Genomic DNA, 20873 nt, shown 5'->3' with positions numbered 1-20873 from the left:
GTACATTTCATTTGTTTGTTCACTAATGGATGTTATCAAGGACAACGGCAGAGACTGAAACCCACCAAGGATTGTTGTTGTTGTTGTTGTCGTTGTCGTTGTTGTTTTTACAGTCTATGAGTAGATCATGCATATAGCCAATATATAGGCTATAACACAGCACAGCAGCACCTGTTGTATTCATAAAAGATATAGGTTAGAATACTAACAAGGGCAAAACAAATTTCCCTCAAACATCACTAACCAAGCAGTGTGGCATCACTTCTTGTGGCTACAGTTTAATTTAGCTAATTGGTGAAGCCATTTTGTCTGTTAGTTAATTTAACCCACTTAGTATCTACCTTTTAAATTTCATTACTTGTGCTACGAATATTGCTTTGATGCATTTGACGCACGAATTATGGAGTGTTTAGCGTTAAACAGACTTGGCTCTGATTCAGACTGACTAGTAAAATTAATAATAAATCAATACCAATACTTCTTAATACTTAAGCTTAAGGCCGTTATGTTCATGATTTGTCACCGCAGGAGCGTCAGTTCAAGAAGTCTCCGCCCAGCCGGTGCGCCGCCGCCTGAGGGGGCAACCATAGACATAGAAAGAGGTATGTCAATATATATGTATGTCGGTATATGTATGTCTGTGGGGGCAACCTTAACGAGTGGCTCCACAGAGAACAGCAACTGCCGTGTACCATTTCTGCACCAATCAGGATGGCCGTTGCGGACGGTGAGGAGTTTCGAATGTTCGAACAGTCCAATGAGAGACGAGGAGGGCTTTACCCCCGGCAATTTTGAACCGAGCTGATGCGCGAGCGTGAGTATCTGTTTGTAGTACATAAGAAACGAAGCATCGTAGCTGTGACTGAACGATTTTAAACGCGTTTAAACTCAACAGGAGGCACCCGAGTCTGATAATTATGGACGAAGGAGAGACTGCTTCGATGCCGAGCCGAAAAGGTAACGAGCTTATGCACTAGCACGTAGGCTAAAGTGAAGAGTTTAGCTACTTAGCTTAGCTTAGCTACCGTTTGCTAGCTAAACGTTAACGAATCTTACAGCTCGCTCCGTTTGCAGAGCGGATGTGCCACGGATTGTGTGTTTTTTTTTTACAGGCTATATCTGTAGCACACCTACTGCATATGGCTGTGTGAGTAATAATAACAACTTGACCTCATCGAGTTTGAGTGATATGGGTAGGTTAACATCGACAGACTACAGTAGGCTCCACACCAGACGGGCAGTATGTCTCCTCTCACCACGCCCCCCTTTGGAGCAAAACAATGCCGCGTTTCACACAGTCGGAAACGGCGTGAACACGTTAATCAGCCCATTTCAGATTAAAACAGCGGTGCCGAGGAGTTCCTGTGTTGTTGGTCGCACCAACAATAAACCACAGAACCTCGACCTCCAATTTGTTCCTCTGCCATGTCCTAAAAAGATCCCGAAAGAATAGTCCAGTAATTTTAGGCCAAAACTGGGGTCAACCTAGGACAAATTGCAAGAGAAGCAAACTCAACTGATTTTGTATCCTCAGTTTGTCCTGAGTGAGGGAAAAAAAGTCCCAAGGAATCCTATTGGTGGAAAGTTTTGAAAATCACCCATATTATGCCAAGAAACACCCTTTTTACACACAGGGAAAAGGGGTTCAAAATTTTACTTTCAGATATCATAAAAATTCACAAGTTGATTACATACACAAAGACAAGAAAAAAAAAGTCAATTACAAGTTCTTTGAATTATTCTGTTTACACATGCATATCACACATTATCTGATTTGATATGCGCTAATCAGGAATATAAGGAATAAATGCCAGAAGAGACATTTAAACAGTGAATTAAAAGGTTACTATATATATAGTAACCTTGAATTAAAAGGTAACTATATAACAGTGAATTAAAAGGTTACTGTATATATAGTAAGCTTTCAATTCACTGTTTAAATGTCTCTTCTGGCATTTATTCCTTATATTCCTTCTTAGTGCATATCAAATCAGATAATGTGTGATATGCATGTGTAAACAGAATAATTCAAAGAACTTGTAACTGACTTTTTTTCTTGTCTTTGTGTGTGTAATCATCTTGTGAATTTTTATAGTGATATCTGAAAGTAAAATTTTGAACCCCTTTCCCCTGTGTGTTAAAAACAGTGTTTTTTGGTAATATGTGGTCATAAATAGGTGATTTTCCAAACTTTCCACCAATGGGATTTCTTAGGACTTTTTTCCCCCCACTCAGGACATACTGAGGATACAAAATCAGTTGAGTTTTTTTCTCTTGCAATTTGTCCTAGGTTTTTTCATAAAATGACTGGACTAGAAGGGCTTTATGGCTCCAAGGGGAGGATAACAGGAAATTATGAGATCCTGCACTTCCAACCACACAGAGCGACAACGCCAATATCAAAAATTGATACCCAAATATTTATGCCAGATATCTCAATAGCTATACGGTATGACTGTAGGTTCTTACTGAGAAAAAGCAGTTACTTCACAAAGTATCTCGTCCCTATCGTTTCCTTCAGAGACACTGATATCACGCATATTCATAACAAAATAATATAGCGCTGTATCGTTCAGCCATACTTACCACATCACAAGTAATATCACATAGGCTACAGGTATCTATCTTCAAGAGCAGGGGTCACAATCTTATAAACGTTTTAGATTATTTAATTCTGTTGATTACCATGTGCATATAATTAGAAATGAAACGAGTCACCTGTGTTACTTGACCCTGCAAGCTTAGCTAAGCGCATCCTGGGACAGACATACATACAGACAAACCATTTTTACTTCCATGAATTTACTATTAATAGCTGTTGTTAGTAGCACAGATGCTTGTCAGTGTACATCCATGCTTGTCAGCCACAGCACTTATTGCAAGGGCAGGACAGTTGCAGTAAGCCCAATTTACAGAATCAAGCTATCTAATAATTGTATGAAAAGTCATGGCCTCCTTTAGCACAAATTATGTAAATAATAGGTTGTGGGATTCTTTTAGGCTACAAACAGTTACTGGTTAGGGCTGCTGGTCACTGGTCAGGGCTCAGGCTACACTGACCAGACTGGCTGACATATGGGCATTGATAGCTAGCATGCTGTTGAAAAGTGAAATATTTCACTGGTAATTTGCTTACTTGGAGACTTAAGGTAAAAAAAATAAATGTCCACTGGGTGGGGCTACTGCGCCAGCTTGATACTGTGAGACTTAAAGGGCATTATATAGGATGGATCAGATTAATCTTCTCAGTGTTATTTGCACATTATACAGCAGGCAAAGTGGACATGTAATTACTGGTCATAGTGTCTTGGGATCAAATATACACTCAGTGGTCCACTTGATCACGTCCACCTGTACAGTGTAATGCAGTTAACTGCAACAGCTCTGCCATAACCTCTACCTTTTAACAAAGTTTATAATATTAAGTTTTTGTTGTGGCGAATGTGTAAATTTAATTCTGTGTTTATTATTGAGGTTGTAGTTTGCAGAGGTCTTGTACTGGACTACATTATATTGAGAGGTGTTTCTATTTTTTGTCCTCCCTATACATGAGAGGGACAGATTATTGGAAATGCCTCTCAATAAAATGCAGTCACTACTGCCCCAGTAGTGAGCCATTTTAAGGCCTAAACATACTTCCCACGGGTCGAGTCTACGGACAGCTGTGGACTAGTGCAGGTGCTGCAGATGCACATGTGGTTTTGTTCATACTACAGATCAGGGCTGGGGTCAGGCTGGTGTTCCATCCACATGCTTTTTGCAATTTGGTGTGTGGCTGGTAGAGAGAGCTTAATTGTCCTCTTGTCCCTGCTCGGACCTTTGTGGACATGGGTGGATGATGTCATGTGTATTGTGCAGACTGAAGTGGACCCTTGACAACACAACCTATGAATCAGCCTTTAAGGCACAGGTGTCAAACTCATGCCATGGAGGGCCAAGAGGCTGCAGGTTTTCATTCCAACCAACAACTCCACCAGGTGATTTCACTGATTAGTCCCGCCTCTCTGTTTGGAGGTAGGGTGATCAGTGAAATCACCTGGTGGAGTTTTTGGTTGGAATGAAAACCTGCAGCCTCTTGGCCCTCCATGGCACGAGTTTGACACCCCTGCTTTAAGGCTTCATTATACTCCCGTGCAGACATGGACACCGACAGCTGCAGACATCACAGACATGTAGTATTTGTGTTTTGACTACTTTGTGGAGTACAGTTTGGCTGACATGTCCCTCACAATGTGCAGTGAATTGCAGCTGGTGCTCTTACAGCCAGGAATAGTGAAGCAGCTGCACAGACAGTTCAGTTCAGTTTAACTTTATTATGAGACTCCACACACTTGAAAGTTTATGACATTTCCATCAGCAGACCCTTGCGGATGTAGTATAACACTGGCCTTACGCCTGGTTCAGATGAATGTGAAAGCGCCCCATAGTGCTGCCTGCTTCCTTTTGGCACCAATGTTAATCAATTGGGCTGTCCAGACTGGATGTACAGATGGTTTGCAATCCGAAATGCCAGTTTGGACATTTAATCTACTTTCTCTGTATGCTGTGAGCAAATTTCAAAAGAAAACACATTTTAGATGGTCAAAGATGCATCCCATGTTTGCCAGCTCTTATGATTTCCATGGCTCTTGCTGAAAGGTCAACCAAATATATCAGCAAATACAGTCTGCATAGTTTCCTTATTGGCAGGTCTCCCTTCCAAATACTTCTGTCTACACTGAAAACACATTTTTTTCTGTCAGAGGCAACACAGTTTCATGTCTAGAGCAACAATAACTGAAATTGTGCTTGTTACTCAGTCCAACAGAGTACCATGCAGACTCAACCATTAAATTGCACACATATTCCAAACATTTGACAGTCATGTTTAAATTGACAGAGAGCTCAAAGAAAGGGGAGGAATAGAGACACAGCACACAGAGACAGAAAGGAGGATTGCCATGTAATCAGCTATGAAAAATATGCCTCTGGTGTGAACAGATGGACCCTGCATGCACTTGAATTTTAGGCTCATTCAACATTCAGTTTGGTAGAACTGCACGACTCCCATTCATTATGAATAGCGGTAGTGCAACAGAGCACAGCAAGGTGCCAGCAGTGTATGCAACAGGGTGAGCTTGTAAAAACCGTTGTCGACATCTGAAGTTGAGGCAGAGTCAGCTTTTGCTGTAATACACTCCTGATCAAAATCTTAAGTTGGATGTTGGATCTTAAGAAGGTTCTAAGTAGAGCTTCAAAATGCAAAAAGAAGAAATGGGAGTGAGACAAAAAAAAAATTTGAGTAAGCAATTTATTGCAAACAACCATTAAACTAAAATAGACTGTTCATCAGCTGATCAAAAGTTTAAGACCTTCAAATCAAACATGTCCTAAATGATGTCTGAAACTCTATAAAAGATGCTGGTTGCCTGTCAAAGCAAATGGATAATCATCCATTTGCATAAACTTACTAGTCAAGGTTACATTTTTTTCTCATCAGAGTCAGAAAATGACACTGAATCCACATTTTTGCCAAGATTTGGGCTTTTAAAGGCAGTGGTCTTAAACTTTTGATCAGCTGATGAACAGCTCATTTCAGTTTAATGGTTGTTTGCAATAAACTGCTTACTCAATTTTTTTTTGTCTCACTCCCATTTCTTCTTTTTGTATTTTGAAGCTTTACTTAGAACCTTCTTAAGATCCAACAGTGCAAAATGTAAATTCTTGCATTTTCTCAACTGGTCTTAAGATTTTGATCAGGAGTGTATATGCAGCGGTCTTGCTCCAGTGGCATATTGTGTAAGCTGGGATCAGACAGAGTGGGCAGACAGCAGACACTCTGATGAGTGACATGTTTCTAATGGATTGCTGAATTCTGAATGAGTCTGCATGCTGCGAAGTCCTGGGAGAGTACGAGACATTAGTCAGATGCTGGTAAATTTTCTAGGTTACCAGTAAGTTTATGCAAACATTTGACAGTCATGTTTAAACTGACAGAGCAAAAAGTTTATACTAGAGCAAAAAGTTTATACTAGTAAGTTTATGCAAATGGATGACTATCCATTTGCTTTGACAGGCAACCAGCATCTTTTATAGAGTTTTAGACATGATTTAGGACATGTTTGATTTGAAGCATTTGGTTGTCTGGGCGCAGTTAAGCCATTGTCCTACCTGTGTGAGCAGCAGACAAAAATAAGAGTTTCTTCTCTTTCCTCTGCTCTCCTCGTGGTCCTGCTGTCATCATCCTATTCAATAAAGATTGATGAGCTGAAGTTTAACAGTGCTATACTGAACATACCTGTGTCCATTCCTATACTTTGTTGAATAATGTCTTAGGTTACATAAACATGTTTTTTACCCTGATAAGACAATATATCTCTATTATACTGAAATACAAGAGATAAATAATCTTTATTATAAACAGATGTGGAGATTTGCCTTCAGCTTCACAAGTTGATTAGAGCACATACTGTAATAAATATTACAACAATTACTGACATAGTTCCAATGTGAATGGTGTTTACGGGCTTAGCAGTTATTGCATTTGGTATGAAAGACTTTTTGGTCAATGAATGTGGTTGCTGCAGGTTGCTCATCTTCCCGAGGGCAGTTTTATGAATTCTTTAAAAAGGGGATGAACAGAATCAGACACAATTTGTCTGACTTTTTGTTTCACCTGCATTTTATATATAGATCATAGTTGTCTCTGCTCTTTCCCAATATTTTACTGGCCATGTTTATAATTCTGGATTGTCTAAGTCAGAATGAACCACTGTGACACCCTGTGTAAAGAGCTTCAAACTGTTCCATCGTTGAATTTAATAAGTGGCCATATACTGACCTTAGATTAACTTGGGCGATACAGATACGGTGTTGTTTTTCTCACTTCACCTACTCTTACTTTTGCCTCATTCATTGTCATTAAGATTGACAAATTTAAGTATTTACATTTTAAAAAACCCAATCACGCAATTGTACGAGTACCTGTGGTTATCACTATATTCTACCTTTACAAGTGAGTATGCGTGATGGGATAACACAAAGAAAGGCACTTTGGGAACTGATGCTGAAATGCTGTGTAACCTTTTGTCACAGAGCTCCGAAAGCAGAAGTTGATGGAATACTTGGCAGCAAAGGGGAAGCTGAAACTGCCCAACCCTTCGTAAGTGAAGCTGATTAGTGACAACTCAGGAATGATGTGTACTTTATCATCTTACCTCATTTCATATTGTCTCTGGAGCGCAAATAATTTTTTTTTTTCATAATTTCTCGTTAATTCCTCAGGCTGAACCACCGTGATGACTGTCAGGCGAAGAATAGAACTGCCTCTGCACTAAAGGTCAGTGTGCGGAAAAAGTGTGGCTTTCATCCTGAAAACTCTTTGGAAATGACATTTCTGTGTAAAAGAGGGTGAAACATCTGTATTAAAATAAAGTCCTTTTGATTCTCTCCTAAAATATTGATCCATAAAATTGCATTGAAAAGAAACTGTCAATTGTAGAGCAGTGTCTTTGGAAAATACTGTATTGAGTTTGTTCGGTGAAAAGAGTGAATCTATTTTGTTTGTTTGATACAGCAGTGCAGATTAGCAGGTGCTTTCCATTTGGTGCTGAAGTAACTAAAGTTTCCTGCACTGTGCAGGAGGGTGTTTGGGAATCATTTAGTGGTGCATAACTTGAGAATAGATGTTTGAAATAAATACATTTTCGGTGAATTGCTTATGTCAGAGGTTTGCAAGCACTTGCATGTCTACCAGGGGATCAAACTTCACTTCATCGCAAACTCACAAGCTTTGTCCTTGTGAGCATGAGGGGTGGTTGTTTTCAGTAGTTAAATAGTAATAATGATTGGCAAATTATGCAGCAGACAAACAGCGTTTCAGTTTAAGAACACAGTCATAATAGAATCTTATAGGATTCTCCTTTTACATGCTTGTAAGATGTCACTAGTTGGAATACCAAAGGCCTTCCTGAGGGATATATCCAACACAACATAAAACAAAACAAACACTAGCTACTGGATTTCAAAACTGTTATCTTGGCATGCCTCTTTTCCCCCTCATTATGCTCTGATACATTTAGCACAAAAAGATATAAGATATGCCTTTATTTATCCCACAATGGGGAAATTCACAACAGATTTGTTATCATAGGAAAATAGCAAAATGTGGAAAATGCTAGCCTTGTGTGCATAGACAAAGGCATTTGTAACTCCCAGTTCTTTTGCTCATGATTTTTGTTTGAGTAACTTGTTGTTTTCATTTTAACAGCCAGTCAAGGGAAAAGAGAACAAAGCTCCACATGCTGTCAATACTACAAAAGAAGGCGTCAAAGGTCAACCTCAGACTGCTAAAGCCAGTGCACACCCTACCAAAACATATTGTAATGTTATTAACAAAGTGAATGTGCAGAAAGGTGACTTGACTGGAGCTCAGAATGCCAACCCTGCTGCACTCAGAGACCCAACATGGACAAAACTGAACCACAACCCAGCAGCTCCAAGAATATACACTATTGCATCCCTCAAATCCAGCCTTATTGCAACCATCCCTCCAAAAACGCAGCCACATACAGGAAAATGCTTTTCTAAAGCAGCTCCTACAACTTTGTCAAAACCCAAGAGTAAAATCAATAGTGGCCCAAATGCCCCCCCAGTGGGTCCCAGTAAGACAGTTGGTGTCAGGATGAGTCTTGGCCCCATTGTCAAAACCAGAACAGGACTCATTCCTGCAGTGGTCCAGCCGAGAAACTCAATGTCAAATGTATCATGCAGCTCTACTGCAGCAACTGCTACCACTAGTACTAGTGTGGCCAACAGAGGGCGCTCTGCTTTATCAGGCTGCATTTCCCAGAGGTCTGACCTGTCTCAGAGAAAAACAGCTGTCAACAAGCCTGTGCAGAAGACAACCACTGCTACTGGGACTGCAAGCACAGGGATTAAAACTCAAGCTCAGAGCAAGTCTAATTCTAAAGCACTTCAAAACAAACCTCTTTATCAGTCACGTAAAAGTCAACCATCTGCTGGACTCAGATCAACAAATGTGTACACCAGGCGCACAATGGCCCCTATCAAGCCAGAAGAGAGGGAAAGACTGTCAAAAACAGCAAAATCAGCTGCAGGGCCCACAAACAAGGTTGCACAGCAGAGACCTGTGTTTGCAGAGGCAGGTATAGGGCAACCACACAAAGTTCGCTCTACTGCCTCTTTGGGCGCAGTGAGTCGGTCTACTTCCAGAGCAACTAACAGGGTTATGCAGGCTGCTGTGACAGAGCTGGGAGGAAAAGCGAAGATATGTAAAGGAATGGAAAAAATGAAGGGAGAGAATTCAGTAAAAGTGCCACCACCACCGCCGGCAGACTCAAAAAGAACAGCTGCTCCATTGATGCCACAGACAGTGCCACGCTTGGCCAGGAGTGCCAGCCAGGGAGGACAGGCCACAGACATTAAGACACCCAGAGCCCCTGTCAGAGTCATTCCTCAGACAGAGGGAAAGAAAATGACGGCAGCCCAGGAGGAGAGAATGTGAGTACAGCTTCAAAATAATGGTGTATAATTGAATAGCCTGATTTTGATTTCATATTGTTATCCCAAAGTTACTTTTGCAAATAAGACAAAATACAGAGAGCATTTGAAATGGTAGTTTTTTTTCTCCCTGGGAATTGTGGATGACATAGTATCAGCACTGGTGTTAGGAATAAAGTGTATTTTTAAAAAAAAAAAAATAAGTTGAAACATCTTCCTAGTAGTTGTTTAATAATGTCAAAGCAGATGGTAAGTTTACCTTGAACAGTTAATATTTTATGGCCAATTGTCATATTCGCCATGGCAAATCTTAATGGAAATTTTACTATGGAACCCTACATGGCAGCTTCACTGTCAAATACATGTTTTTCATTCATCACTTGATATACAAATCAGATTTATATGAAACATACAGTAGCAGAATATATATGAGCTGAAAAAAACAAGTCAGGCCAGCAGACAAGTGGAAGCTGTAAAGTTGCACAACTGATGCAGAACAAAATTTTAAAATGTTGTGACACCTCCATTTGAAAGGTGATGAAAGATGTTTCTTAGATTATCTAAAACTGTGTAGGTCGAAACTTCTCATGTGAATCACACAGGAACATGGACTTGCCTCACGTAGGCGTCCTGTTTTTATGACATAGCTGCATGCTTTGTTACCATGTCACAACTGCGACAAATTTGGCATGCATAAATTGAGTACAGAATCATTTTATAATCTGAATAGATTAAACTCTCATTTCATGTGACCCATTTTTTAAAAAAAAGCTGTGTTCTCAAAGTGCCCAGAAAGTATGAAAACATAGTTCAAATGCAGTTAAAAAAAATTATTTTCCTTTTTTCTTTTTTCCCTTTTATAACAAAACTCACCAGAATCACATTTTAAATCACATTTCATCTCTCCAAAAAAGAATTCCAGCTTTCTGTTCTATGATTTGACAATAAAATAAATAACAAAATAAAACATTTTGGTCAGTATTCATCCAATGATAAGGAACCAGCACCCTCTATGTTTAACAGTGCATCACCCCAAAATTTTGTCTATGAGCATAAATGTCATATTTCACCTGCACCATCTGCTTTGGTTTCAGGAGGAAGCTCCAGGAGTGGCGGGAATCCAAAGGCATCTCCTACAAGCGTCCTCCCATGCCAGTGAAACCTCAGGCTAGGCGAACTGTGGCCTTTCCCCAACCTTACTGGGCCACCATGAAGGAGGAGGACGAGGCCCACTCCCTCATCTGCGCTGTGGACAGATCCCTCGCTGACTGCATCAAATTGCTAGGAGAGGTGCTGGAAAATTGGGAGCAGTATCAGAACAACTTCTAAGTGCCTAAAGTTATTTAAACACACAGCAGTATTTTTTTTAAATCTCATCTTCCACTGGAGATGAGACAGGAGATAAAGTGGTGTCTATTTGAGAGGCTTGGGCTGTTTTCAAATAATTATTGTATGGACATGTTTCCTGTAAATGGTATATGTACTTTGGTCAAAACAAGTGGACAAAGCATAAAAAAGTGTGGGAAAAAAAGGGATGGGAATCACTAGTGATCACACAATTCGATTTAATCACAATCGTTCAATTAGTCATGATTCATTTATGAAAATATAGATATGTTTCTGGTTTGATCAGTCTGTTTACATTATTTTTGGAATTATCAATTACTTTCTGACAACTCAGTACTGAAGGTTTCATCTTCCCAGCTAGTCAATACCCAGAGGTTGTTGTTGCACATAGTTTGAGACGTCAAATGCTTTTACTTGTCTGAATGTCTGTGTTTTGTATGCTATGCCCACACACCTACAGGGTTGCTCTGCAGACCAAGTGAAAGAGGTTCTTTCACGGTTGCCACCAGTGGCCCAGAAGTTTTCCAAGTACTGGATTTGTCAGGCCCGTCTGATGGAGCAACAGGGCAACCTGGATGTCCTGCCCATGTTTGAAGAGGCAGTGCGCATTGTGTTAGAGGTAGGACAACCAATACCTCTAAAATGTACTACCCTTTCAGTGTGAAGGGTTCCAGCATAACATGTTGTCTTGACCTTATTTGACCTGCCTCATCTTGTCCTTGACCCTTAAAGGACCGTATCACTGATTTTGAATGTTTGGCACACTGCTACATTTCATCCATGTTTTACATTGCAACAAACCATTCTGCAAATCATGTGGGAGTAATAAAGACTTCACAATATAACTGTATTTATGCATGTATTTTATATACTGAAACACATGAGCTACCTTAAAATGTTCTGCTTCTGTGGCTAACAAAGTTGTCGCCATTCATAAACCACAGAACTGATAATTGGATGTGTAAAGCAAATGTTTCCCCAGGAACTATTTCCAGAAGAGGGACCATTTCACTTTGGCCGATTTATTTTTCTTTTTTCTTTTTAGTTTTTTTTTTTTTTTTTTTTTTAGCATTTTATTCAATAGTGACATTAGAGAGAGGGACAGAAAATGCAGGGGAGGGTGGGGTTCGAATCCGACCTGAGGTCCTTTGCTGCACGTCATTCCCTCTCTCTCCCCTGCCTTTCCTTGTCTTGTTCTTGTCTAGCTCTACTGTGACTGTCAAATAAAGCAGAAATGCCAAAAAAATAATCTTTAAAAAAAACAAAAAAGAAAATGCAGGGGAGACAGACAACAGCAAATGGCCTGGGCTTGTAGTCGAATCTGGGCTGCTGCATTAAGGACTAAGGGCCTGCTCACATTGGCAAGTTTGATCCGCGCCCAAGCATGTTTGCCCCTAAAATCCGGATTCTTTGACCAGTGTGATCGCTCCGTTCCGTGCTTGAATACAATACGGTTGGAAGGGGTGTGCTTCTGCACGGTACGGGCGCATAGACAAGCACGTGCACGGTCACGCACCCAGTGCGCGAACATGGATACGACGTAAATCATGCAACTTTCCTCCTGCCTCTGCAAAATTGTTTAATGCGCACAGCACGATTACCGGCGAATGGCAAAAGTCGGTTTACAATGAAAGTACAGCAGTCTGTGTGCGCGGCACACTCCGGCAGACCGGTTGCCGCTGCCTGCACCGGCCACGGCTTCAGGTCTGGTCTGCCAGATCTGACAGGTGCCGCTCCAGCTGTCAGTTGGACCTTTCTGAAGAAGGAGGAAGTTACCTCCAAAACTGTCAAGGTAAATAAACATCCCATGTCTGATTAAAAAGAACAAAAACGTCTTTTAGTTAAAAGGAAGATATGATGAATGTATTTGAACTATACTGATTTATGATGATGTCGGACCATGCCTGTCTTCGTATTTCAGCGTGATGACATGGACACCGGGGGCAATCTCACCTGGGCGTGTTTGGGCTTTGGTAATGTGAGCGCAGGCCAGCCGGGGACTGGGGAGGGGGGGGGGTTTGGCTTAAGCATGATACGGGGCCAAACTTGCCAATGTGAGCAGGCCCTAAGCTTTGATAAGTGGTATGTTCTCTACCAGATCAGCTACTGGGACGTACCCACTCCGGCCAATTTCAAGTGATTCAAGTCATCAGAACACAACAGTGTTGCTGCTTTTAGGAATCAGTGTCGACCACCCTTTTCATAGCAATGTTTCCCCTACTTTGATTCAGCGTGGTTATCAGACTGTAGATACTCTGCATGGCTATACAAGACCGAACTTGGAAAAATTCACTGCAGCAACAGAAGTTGCACACTTTGTGGGTAGAATGGACTTTAAATAAAGCTGGTTTGTTTTGTAGATTGTAGTACTTTTTGTAAACAGTGTTTATATTTTCAGCTGTAAAACACAGGTATAAAAATCCAGTTTAAGGACCACTGACAATTTTCAACCTTTTTTATGCTTCATTTAGGACATTTGTTTTCAGTTTCAGAAACTTTAAGACTGAAGGAAAAGCTCCGGGAAACGCTGCATAGCCTCTGTAAAACAAACAAAAGCTATCATTTAAAAAAAGAAATCAATTATCTATTCAGTCATAAAACAAGCCTGTTTTGAGTTCACAGTTGTTGAGTCAGTACACCTGTGGTTGTTGGAATGTGACCAGAAACAACAGTGCCGTCGGTAGTACTGCCAAAAATGCCTTACTACACACAGTATTTTTGTTGCAGTACGTAATTGGGAGTTGTTTAGAATTTCCTTTTCTTGTTCTTTCTTTCAGCCGGTGGACGAGCTGCGAACTGTGGTGTTTGAGATTCTGAAGAAAAAGGATGAGATCCAAGGTACCTTAAGACAAATTGCTCATAGCATGTAGTAACTGCATTGTAGTTCTCACTTTACAGCAATCTGTACAAGTACTTATTTGGCCTTGTGCTATATTAAGTTGGCTCAACATAGTCAAGGGATCGGCATGATCTCTTTTCTATAGATTTGTCTTGACTTTGGGGTACTCACTCTCCAGAGAGATTTAAACACCACCCAAAGTAGGTCAAGATGCTCGATTTAGCTTGGAGTTTTTCCACTTGAGATGGCAGCATGTTTTCCACAAAAGTGGTTTGGCTGGTAAGCCTTCTGCTGTTTCACTACACTTCTCTGTTGTGTTTGTCACAAGGTTGTACTAGTTTGGTAAAATCCCCGGGCCACACCACACAGACGCAAGAGGCAGAGGTGAACTTTGTATACAATAATTTATTAACAAGCAGATTGGCAATTAAAAAGTTGAATAAAAAAATAAAGCACAGCTGCTGGCTTAAAATAACAATAAAACATTGGCTTAAGTGTCCAAGTTAAGTCTCTCCTCTAAACAGTCTATGCATAATACTTAGTCTATTCTGGCGATGTCCTGTGTCAGTCCTCTGGCCGGCTGCCGCAGTCCGATCGTGAGCGTGGCGTGGCTCCGTCTGGGCAGTCTGGCAGACTTGCAGTCACGGGCGTGGTGTGGCTCTGTCCGGGCAGTCGGCAGTCCTGCAGTCCGCAATCACACGAGTGGCGTGGCTCCGTTGGGTGGTCCACAGTCACGGTGCTCACCCTCCCGGCCAGAGTGGGCCGCTAAGAACAGAATGACAAAAATCACCGGCAGGCTCTGCTCTTACAAGAGCTGTGCTCTCACAAACACACACGACCTGCAACTGATTCACCTTCGGTTGCGGTCAAAGGGAGAGTCCTGGTCCGTGCGGGGAAAGTCTGCCACCGTCCTTCTCTCAGGCCTGGATTCCCGCCTGCTACGCATCTCCCGGCACACCTGCACGCTGCTCAGGTTGATTGCCCTCCTTCCGAAGCCCCGCACCTGTCTTTAAATGGAGCAGGCTGACTGTGGGCCAATAGTGTGCAAACAATTAGGGCAGAGGGGAGGTGTAGTGGGGGAAAGGTGACGTGTGCAGTTGTCCATACAAGTCTCTGCAACTTAATACTGAAAAATAGAAATAATAACCCAAATCCATGCACAAATAAACATGACACACAATAACCATAATAATTCACAGCATCCCAAATCTATACACAAAGAACACGGCACACAATAACAACCCATAATAATTCACGGCAACCCAAATCTACACACAATAGAAAACATAATATTATGGACACTTCCCACTACCCTTGTCACCCCGTGACATGTTCACACTCTGTGCTCCAGTGATTGAATTTTATTTATTTGTTTTGGTGGGTGCAATAGAAAGTAGAAAACAATTTTCTGAAGAAGATAGGATAGGATTGCAAGTTCAAACATTTAAAAGTAGTGTGCTATATTAAGGTCTGAAACAATAGCACCTGGACACCTGTGGGAAGAATATGTCTTATCTATATTCAGTTGGCTGTCTTTTTGGCCTCCAATTTTGGGAGTAATGCATTACTGTAATTAGACTCCTTTTAATTCCACCCCAACAATGGACTGTTCCTGTACTGTACTCCTGAATAGGGTTGGGAACTGGAACTGGTTCTGAAAAAGAACCGTTTCCGAAATTGAAGAAATGGAGCCGGATCCATCATTTTCGCAAAACCAGTTCCCATAACGATTCCTGGAATTTCTCATCTGCGTTCATTTTGCTCAGTTGTGTGCACTGAAGCGACTGTGGTGACGTCACGTCACCTACAAGACTGAGCGGGCCCAGGGTGGATACGCCCCCACTGCACTGCTATGAAGAATGTTGGACCGTTATTATCAAGCAACGAATTCTGTCTGTACTTAGTTACAACTTACTCAACTGCTGTTAAATTGGCTCTAAATTAATTGTTCATTAATATAATGTTACATTTTTCTATAGAAAGTTCAGATAAGAGTAAGACCAGCAGCAACAGTCAAGTCAATCCGTTCAAGCTGGCAGCAGCTTGTTGTTTATTACTTGTTTATTTTAACTATAATGGTGTCATAAAAAAAAATACAAAAATGTATATATTTGGAACCGTCGTCAGAACTGGTAGGAACCGGAATTGCTAAGAGGGAATCGTTAAGTAATCGGAATCGTTAAAATCCAAACGGGTCCCAACCCTACTCCTGGAGCCTCAGGTCCCCCACCAGCAGGCTAAGGGACTGTTTTTTTCATATTACTATATTATTATTTACTTAATTATCAAAAAAACAAAAAAGTCTGTATTTATTCTTATATATAATACTAATTTCTCATATCATGCTATTTCATCTGGCTATAACTTATTCTCATATATATTATTGATTTCATTTGATCTGTATTTAACTTATGTATGCCTTATCTCTTGCACCTTGTCTGTAAATAATGCCTCATCAGCACCTGCTTTTTATTTTCTGTGTATGTTTCATGTTTATATAACCGTATGTCACATACTTTCACTTGTAAATGTTGCCTCATCACCACCTTATTCTACTTTTTGGTACTTTGTGATTCGATACAAAACTACATTTCATTGTACTTATGCTATGTGCAAATACAACTGGTTGCTATGGGAAAAGATTAACAGAAATGTGAAGTATACACATTGATATTTTGCTAAACATGTAGAATTACTGATATGTTCCTTTTAAAGGTTTCTGAGCTTTATACTTCTCTGGGAAATTACTACTTACTTCGAACAGTCAGAACATTACTTTGTGCTTGGACTAATAATAATGATAATAATAGTTATTATGATTGTTATTGTCAGTATTATGCAACAGAACAGTAGTAAAAATAGGAATCCTGAAATTGCTATGGTATGCATTGGTTGTCAGTATCTGACATTAAGTTATGATATTTTTCTATCACTGTTGTCAGATTGCATCAGACTGATTGTGCAAGTTAGGCACCAGAATAATTGCTCATCACTACAGTCAAGTGACAGTAAATTCACCTCCCGATTCCAACATTTATGACTCACTTTAACATGAAATATGTTGTAAGTCTGTACCGACTGTCTGTACTGTTTCCTCTTCACTTTGGCCCAGTTTCAATGGCAGGAACTTATTCCAGGTACTACGGCCCTTTTGACTGCCTGGAGGGACCAGGGTAAAAATGTAGTTCTGGCATTGAACGGTACATAAGTTGAAGCAGCTCGGTTGCTGTAGTATTGATTTCGGACAGGAGGAAGACATTTCTTTTTGTTTGATAACAGTAAAAGTAAAGTGAGGCTTTACTGTCGGCTTCATGACTTATATTTCAAAAAAATGGAGGAAAAGTGATCAAGTGGAGAGCACGGACAAGCAAGAGAGACAGCACAGTGGTGCTGTGCATGAGATAGTGCTAAAACGTTATCTAAAACACCCCTAACTTATTTGCTACTCATGCTGAAATGATGCAATGCTGGTGGAAAAATTATGAAAAGTAAGTAAGTATGAAAAGTTAACATTTGCAAAATGCAGACGACATTTAGGCCAGTAACAGCAGTGCAGTAGGAGGTAGTAATGACGATTTTATTTTTGGAGGGGCTGATTTTTGAGCTGGACTAGCAGCCATATATTCTCGTATTCTGTGTGGTGAATCAACAAATGTGCAGTGAGCAATTCAAAGTAGACCTTGTCCTCAAGTTTCTGTCTTATCACAGAATTAAGTTTAAGTCCTGCTCAGATGTTTCAGTAAGAAAGTGACTGACCGGGCGCCCCGGTGGCTCACCGGTTAAGAGCGTGTACCATGTACCAGGGCTTAGTCCCGATCCCAGCGACCAGGGTTCGAATCCCACCTCAGGTCCTTTGCTGCATGTCATCCCCCCTCTCTCCCCTGCCTTTCCTGTCAGTCTCCACTGTGACTATCAAATAAAACAGAAATGCCAAAAAAAGAAAGTGACTGACCATTGAAGTTGAAAACACTGGCACTCTCCTTGGATAACTGGCTAGCTCGCTGTTTACCTCATTTGAATTTGCAAGACTTCATTCAAATGATCATCCTAGTGAGTAGTTTACACATGTAACTGCATTTGTTAGAGCTTTTTTTCCCATAGAAATATAGTCAGTATCATTCCGTCATAAATCCTCATGCCATCTTAAACCTGTGCTCTGCTTATCCACATTTTGGCAAATTCCACAATATTCTGCATTTTACAGTTGATCCCAAATTCATTATCAGAGTCTGCCATTATGTTCTTGTTTCCTGCATCATGGAAATCATATTGCCCTGACATACCTTTAATTAAGATTGCGTAGTTTTGTGCTTGATATTTTCAACTTGCTTGAGCGACTTGAAAGCATCATCCAAACAAAATGTAATTGTAGCATATGTCATCTCAACCGTCATTCCCAGGTCCCTCATCTGTATCTCAGGTTGAGATAGAGGAAGACCAAATGCCAACACCAAGGGACTGCACTCCTGAAGATACCTACAACCCCATGGTAACCCCTAAACCTGTCAAAGCCCTCATCTGCGGCGAGAAGGGAGACTCAGCTGTGGTCAAATACAAGATCACAGCCACCCCTGGGTATGTTATAGTGATGCTCTTTGCCACAACTTTCATTTGACATTTGTGTCACCAGTTCAACAGTTCTTCTCGGCAGTCAGCAAAACCTTGGTATGCAAAAATCTTGGTTCTGCTTTATGATTTATGACTGCTCCATTTGCTCCGGACAAACTTTTTAAAATAATTTGGAAATGTTGTATTTGTATTTAAATATTTGCGTTGATTAAAAATATCTTAGCATTACTAGTTTTATGTATTATAAGATGCTTAGAATTAGTGACATTTTCAACTTCACTGAGGTGTGGGAATAGTAAACATGCTTGTCGATTTTACACTTGGTACCCTGGTGGAGTTTGGTGATGATTAATTTAATTGGTTTTCTGGCCTGTAGTCGGGTTCACTGCCAACAGAAGGAGCCAGCCCGGGTCAATGGCCAGGAGGTGCGCTTCTTCACCCCCGTTAGGCGCTCTGTGCGAATCGAGAGGGCCTCGCTCATCTACCCGGCCTCCCTCCGGGATCATGACCTCTGTGTGGCCTCCTATGATGACCTAATTGCTGAGGAGGAAAAAGACAGGAAACGGGAGTCAGAGGAAACAAGTCCATCTACCCATGACACACCAGTCTATGTCTACAGGGAGAACGAGGCTCTGAAAGATCAGGTACTCGTGCAGCTTGTCTACGATGATGATGATGATGACTGATAAGCATATGATTTGGATCTCTGTTCTTTGGCACAGTGACAAGCACAGAAGTATGCAGGCTGTCAATAGGATTATTTCCATCAGATATCCAGCTCTTGTTGTGTCTTGTTGTTAGTCACTGTCAGTTTTTTTTTTTGCTTCAGAACAGGGGGGGTGTTTGTGGGTCTTTCATATCCTGTACTTGTACATCAAGGGAACGTAAGTTGTTTTGATCAAGCTATTGCCCCTTGTTTATCTGTACATTATTTTAAAAAATGAAATGTACATAGCGGTGTATAATAAATGATTGTTCTTTTGGGACTCAAACGTGTCAAGCACTTTTTCCCCTGAGGACAATCAAGGTGAGTTTTCAGCAGAATTAGACCAGTTGTTTTCAACTGGCGTTATCTCAGAGTCCGCATATGGTTGTCCACTGTCCCATGAAATGGACTCTTACTTTATTGAGTTTATGTATTTCCTGTTGAAACAGGATGTTTGGGTGGGACATGGTGCAAGGAATGATCATTCACAAGTACAAACCAAACACAATTTTATTTGAAATTTTAGTTTACACCCACAAGTGCAAGATGATGTCACTATCTAAGATACTAAATAGAAGTCATATGATGTCATTTCATGGGGACTTTTAGTTACAGTCCACACAGGCTAACCTTGCATTCAAGATGTCCCGGGAGTTCAAACCTCCCATTTCCCACTGGGGCTTGTTCAAGAGCCCCACTTGGTAATTTTTATCTTCTCATTGCTCACTACAACCCAAAGCATTACCCTGCATTTTTTGGTTGGATAAAAAGTCGGTGGTGTGCAAAATGACATGGCACAATGGAGTAATCAAATCAAAAACTACACTTTATGCGTTTGTTTACTGGAGTTTGTATGTTCTCCCCGTCTCGGCGTGGGTTTCCACCAGAAGTGCCGGCTTCCTCCCACAGTCCAAACAAGTCAAGTCAAGTCAAGTCAGGTGTATTTCAGATAATCAATCAATCAAATCAATCAAATTGACCGCAGCTGATAAAACATGTTAGTAAATTTGAGGGTAAAAGGATGAAACCCAGTGACAGCAGTGAGTAGTAACTGGATGCAGCAAAGAAACAGTAATGCGATGGATGGAAAACGAGCGAGGCTCTACTCAGCCCTCAGAGTGAAGGAGACCTCAGGAGATAGGCCATGGGCCAAAGTCCAAAATTTCACTAATCGGTACCACTCAAGGTGGCAAAATCTAGTGACAATTTTTGAAAAGGTACATGTCCATAGATGATATTTTGGTATGATAACCTGTCCTAAGTGGTAGCTTTGTCACAGTTATCAGCACATGAAGTTAATCACTCCCTACAAGAAATTGGATTCTAGGCGCTGGTGCATATTCTACTTAATGCTCATTTTCCAGACCCTTACTCATCTTTTATGAGGGCATGTTTGGTAGCATTTTAAAGGGTAGTTTCATAGCTTTTATTTAAACCCAGTTTTGCGTCTGTCTAGTAAATATAGAGGTCGCATGGACTGTCAACAACAATTATTTTTCCACAATTTTCGCCTAAACTGTAGTCTTTATTTGAGCACTGTGAGGTGTAGGAACAACACTGACACAAATAACAAAAACTGAAATACTCATAGGACTGTAACAATTCAGGAAATGTATAATCTTCCCATATTATCCCACTATTAGGGATGACTGTGGGACCTAAAGTAGAACATGGGCCCAGGCGAGAATTTTCACTTGCTATCACCCAAGGTGGCAAATTCTAGTTTGGTATTTTTAAAAAGCTTTCATTTTTTTAGATATTTCAACTTGATAAACCTTCCCAAGGGGTATCTTAGTCACAGCTAACCTTAAGCCCAGTTATTAGTCTGTCTGATAAATGTAGAGGTCACATGGGCTCTTCAGTGTGTCAGCAACATTCAATTTTCTACAATGCTTGTGTAAGTCTTGACAA

At 40.7% G+C, this 20873-nt stretch overlaps 1 protein-coding gene across 1 annotated transcript; it reads left to right on the top strand.

Moving 5' to 3' along the window:
- Positions 1 to 735: 735 nt before the first annotated feature.
- ckap2l (cytoskeleton associated protein 2-like) lies at positions 736 to 19242 on the top strand. Its single transcript, XM_030061215.1, has 10 exons — positions 736 to 814; positions 896 to 957; positions 7075 to 7141; positions 7264 to 7318; positions 8249 to 9501; positions 10596 to 10791; positions 11309 to 11467; positions 13626 to 13686; positions 18088 to 18262; positions 18633 to 19242. The coding sequence occupies exons 2-10, from the start codon at positions 918 to 920 to the stop codon at positions 18940 to 18942; spliced, it is 2316 nt and encodes a 771-aa protein (XP_029917075.1). The 5' UTR covers positions 736 to 814; positions 896 to 917; the 3' UTR covers positions 18943 to 19242.
- The last annotated feature ends 1631 nt before the right edge of the window (positions 19243 to 20873 follow it).

This window comes from Myripristis murdjan, chromosome 9, assembly GCF_902150065.1.
Source record: "Myripristis murdjan chromosome 9, fMyrMur1.1, whole genome shotgun sequence".
NCBI lineage: Eukaryota > Metazoa > Chordata > Actinopteri > Holocentriformes > Holocentridae > Myripristis > Myripristis murdjan.
The sequence above is the reverse complement of the archived record's forward strand: the minus strand, read 5'-3'. Positions and strand labels throughout refer to the sequence as shown.

What these genes read in the sequence shown, in the direction of transcription:
- ckap2l (XM_030061215.1), top strand. Translation starts at nt 918, where the DNA reads ATGGACGAAGGAGAGACTGCTTCGATGCCGAGCCGAAAAG. An exon ending in TTCGATGCCGAGCCGAAAAG is followed by an intron (nt 958 to 7,074) that starts GTAACGAGCTTA and finishes CTTTTGTCACAG; the next exon opens with AGCTCCGAAAGCAGAAGTTG. An exon ending in CAGTGCGCATTGTGTTAGAG is followed by an intron (nt 11,468 to 13,625) that starts GTAGGACAACCA and finishes TCTTTCTTTCAG; the next exon opens with CCGGTGGACGAGCTGCGAAC.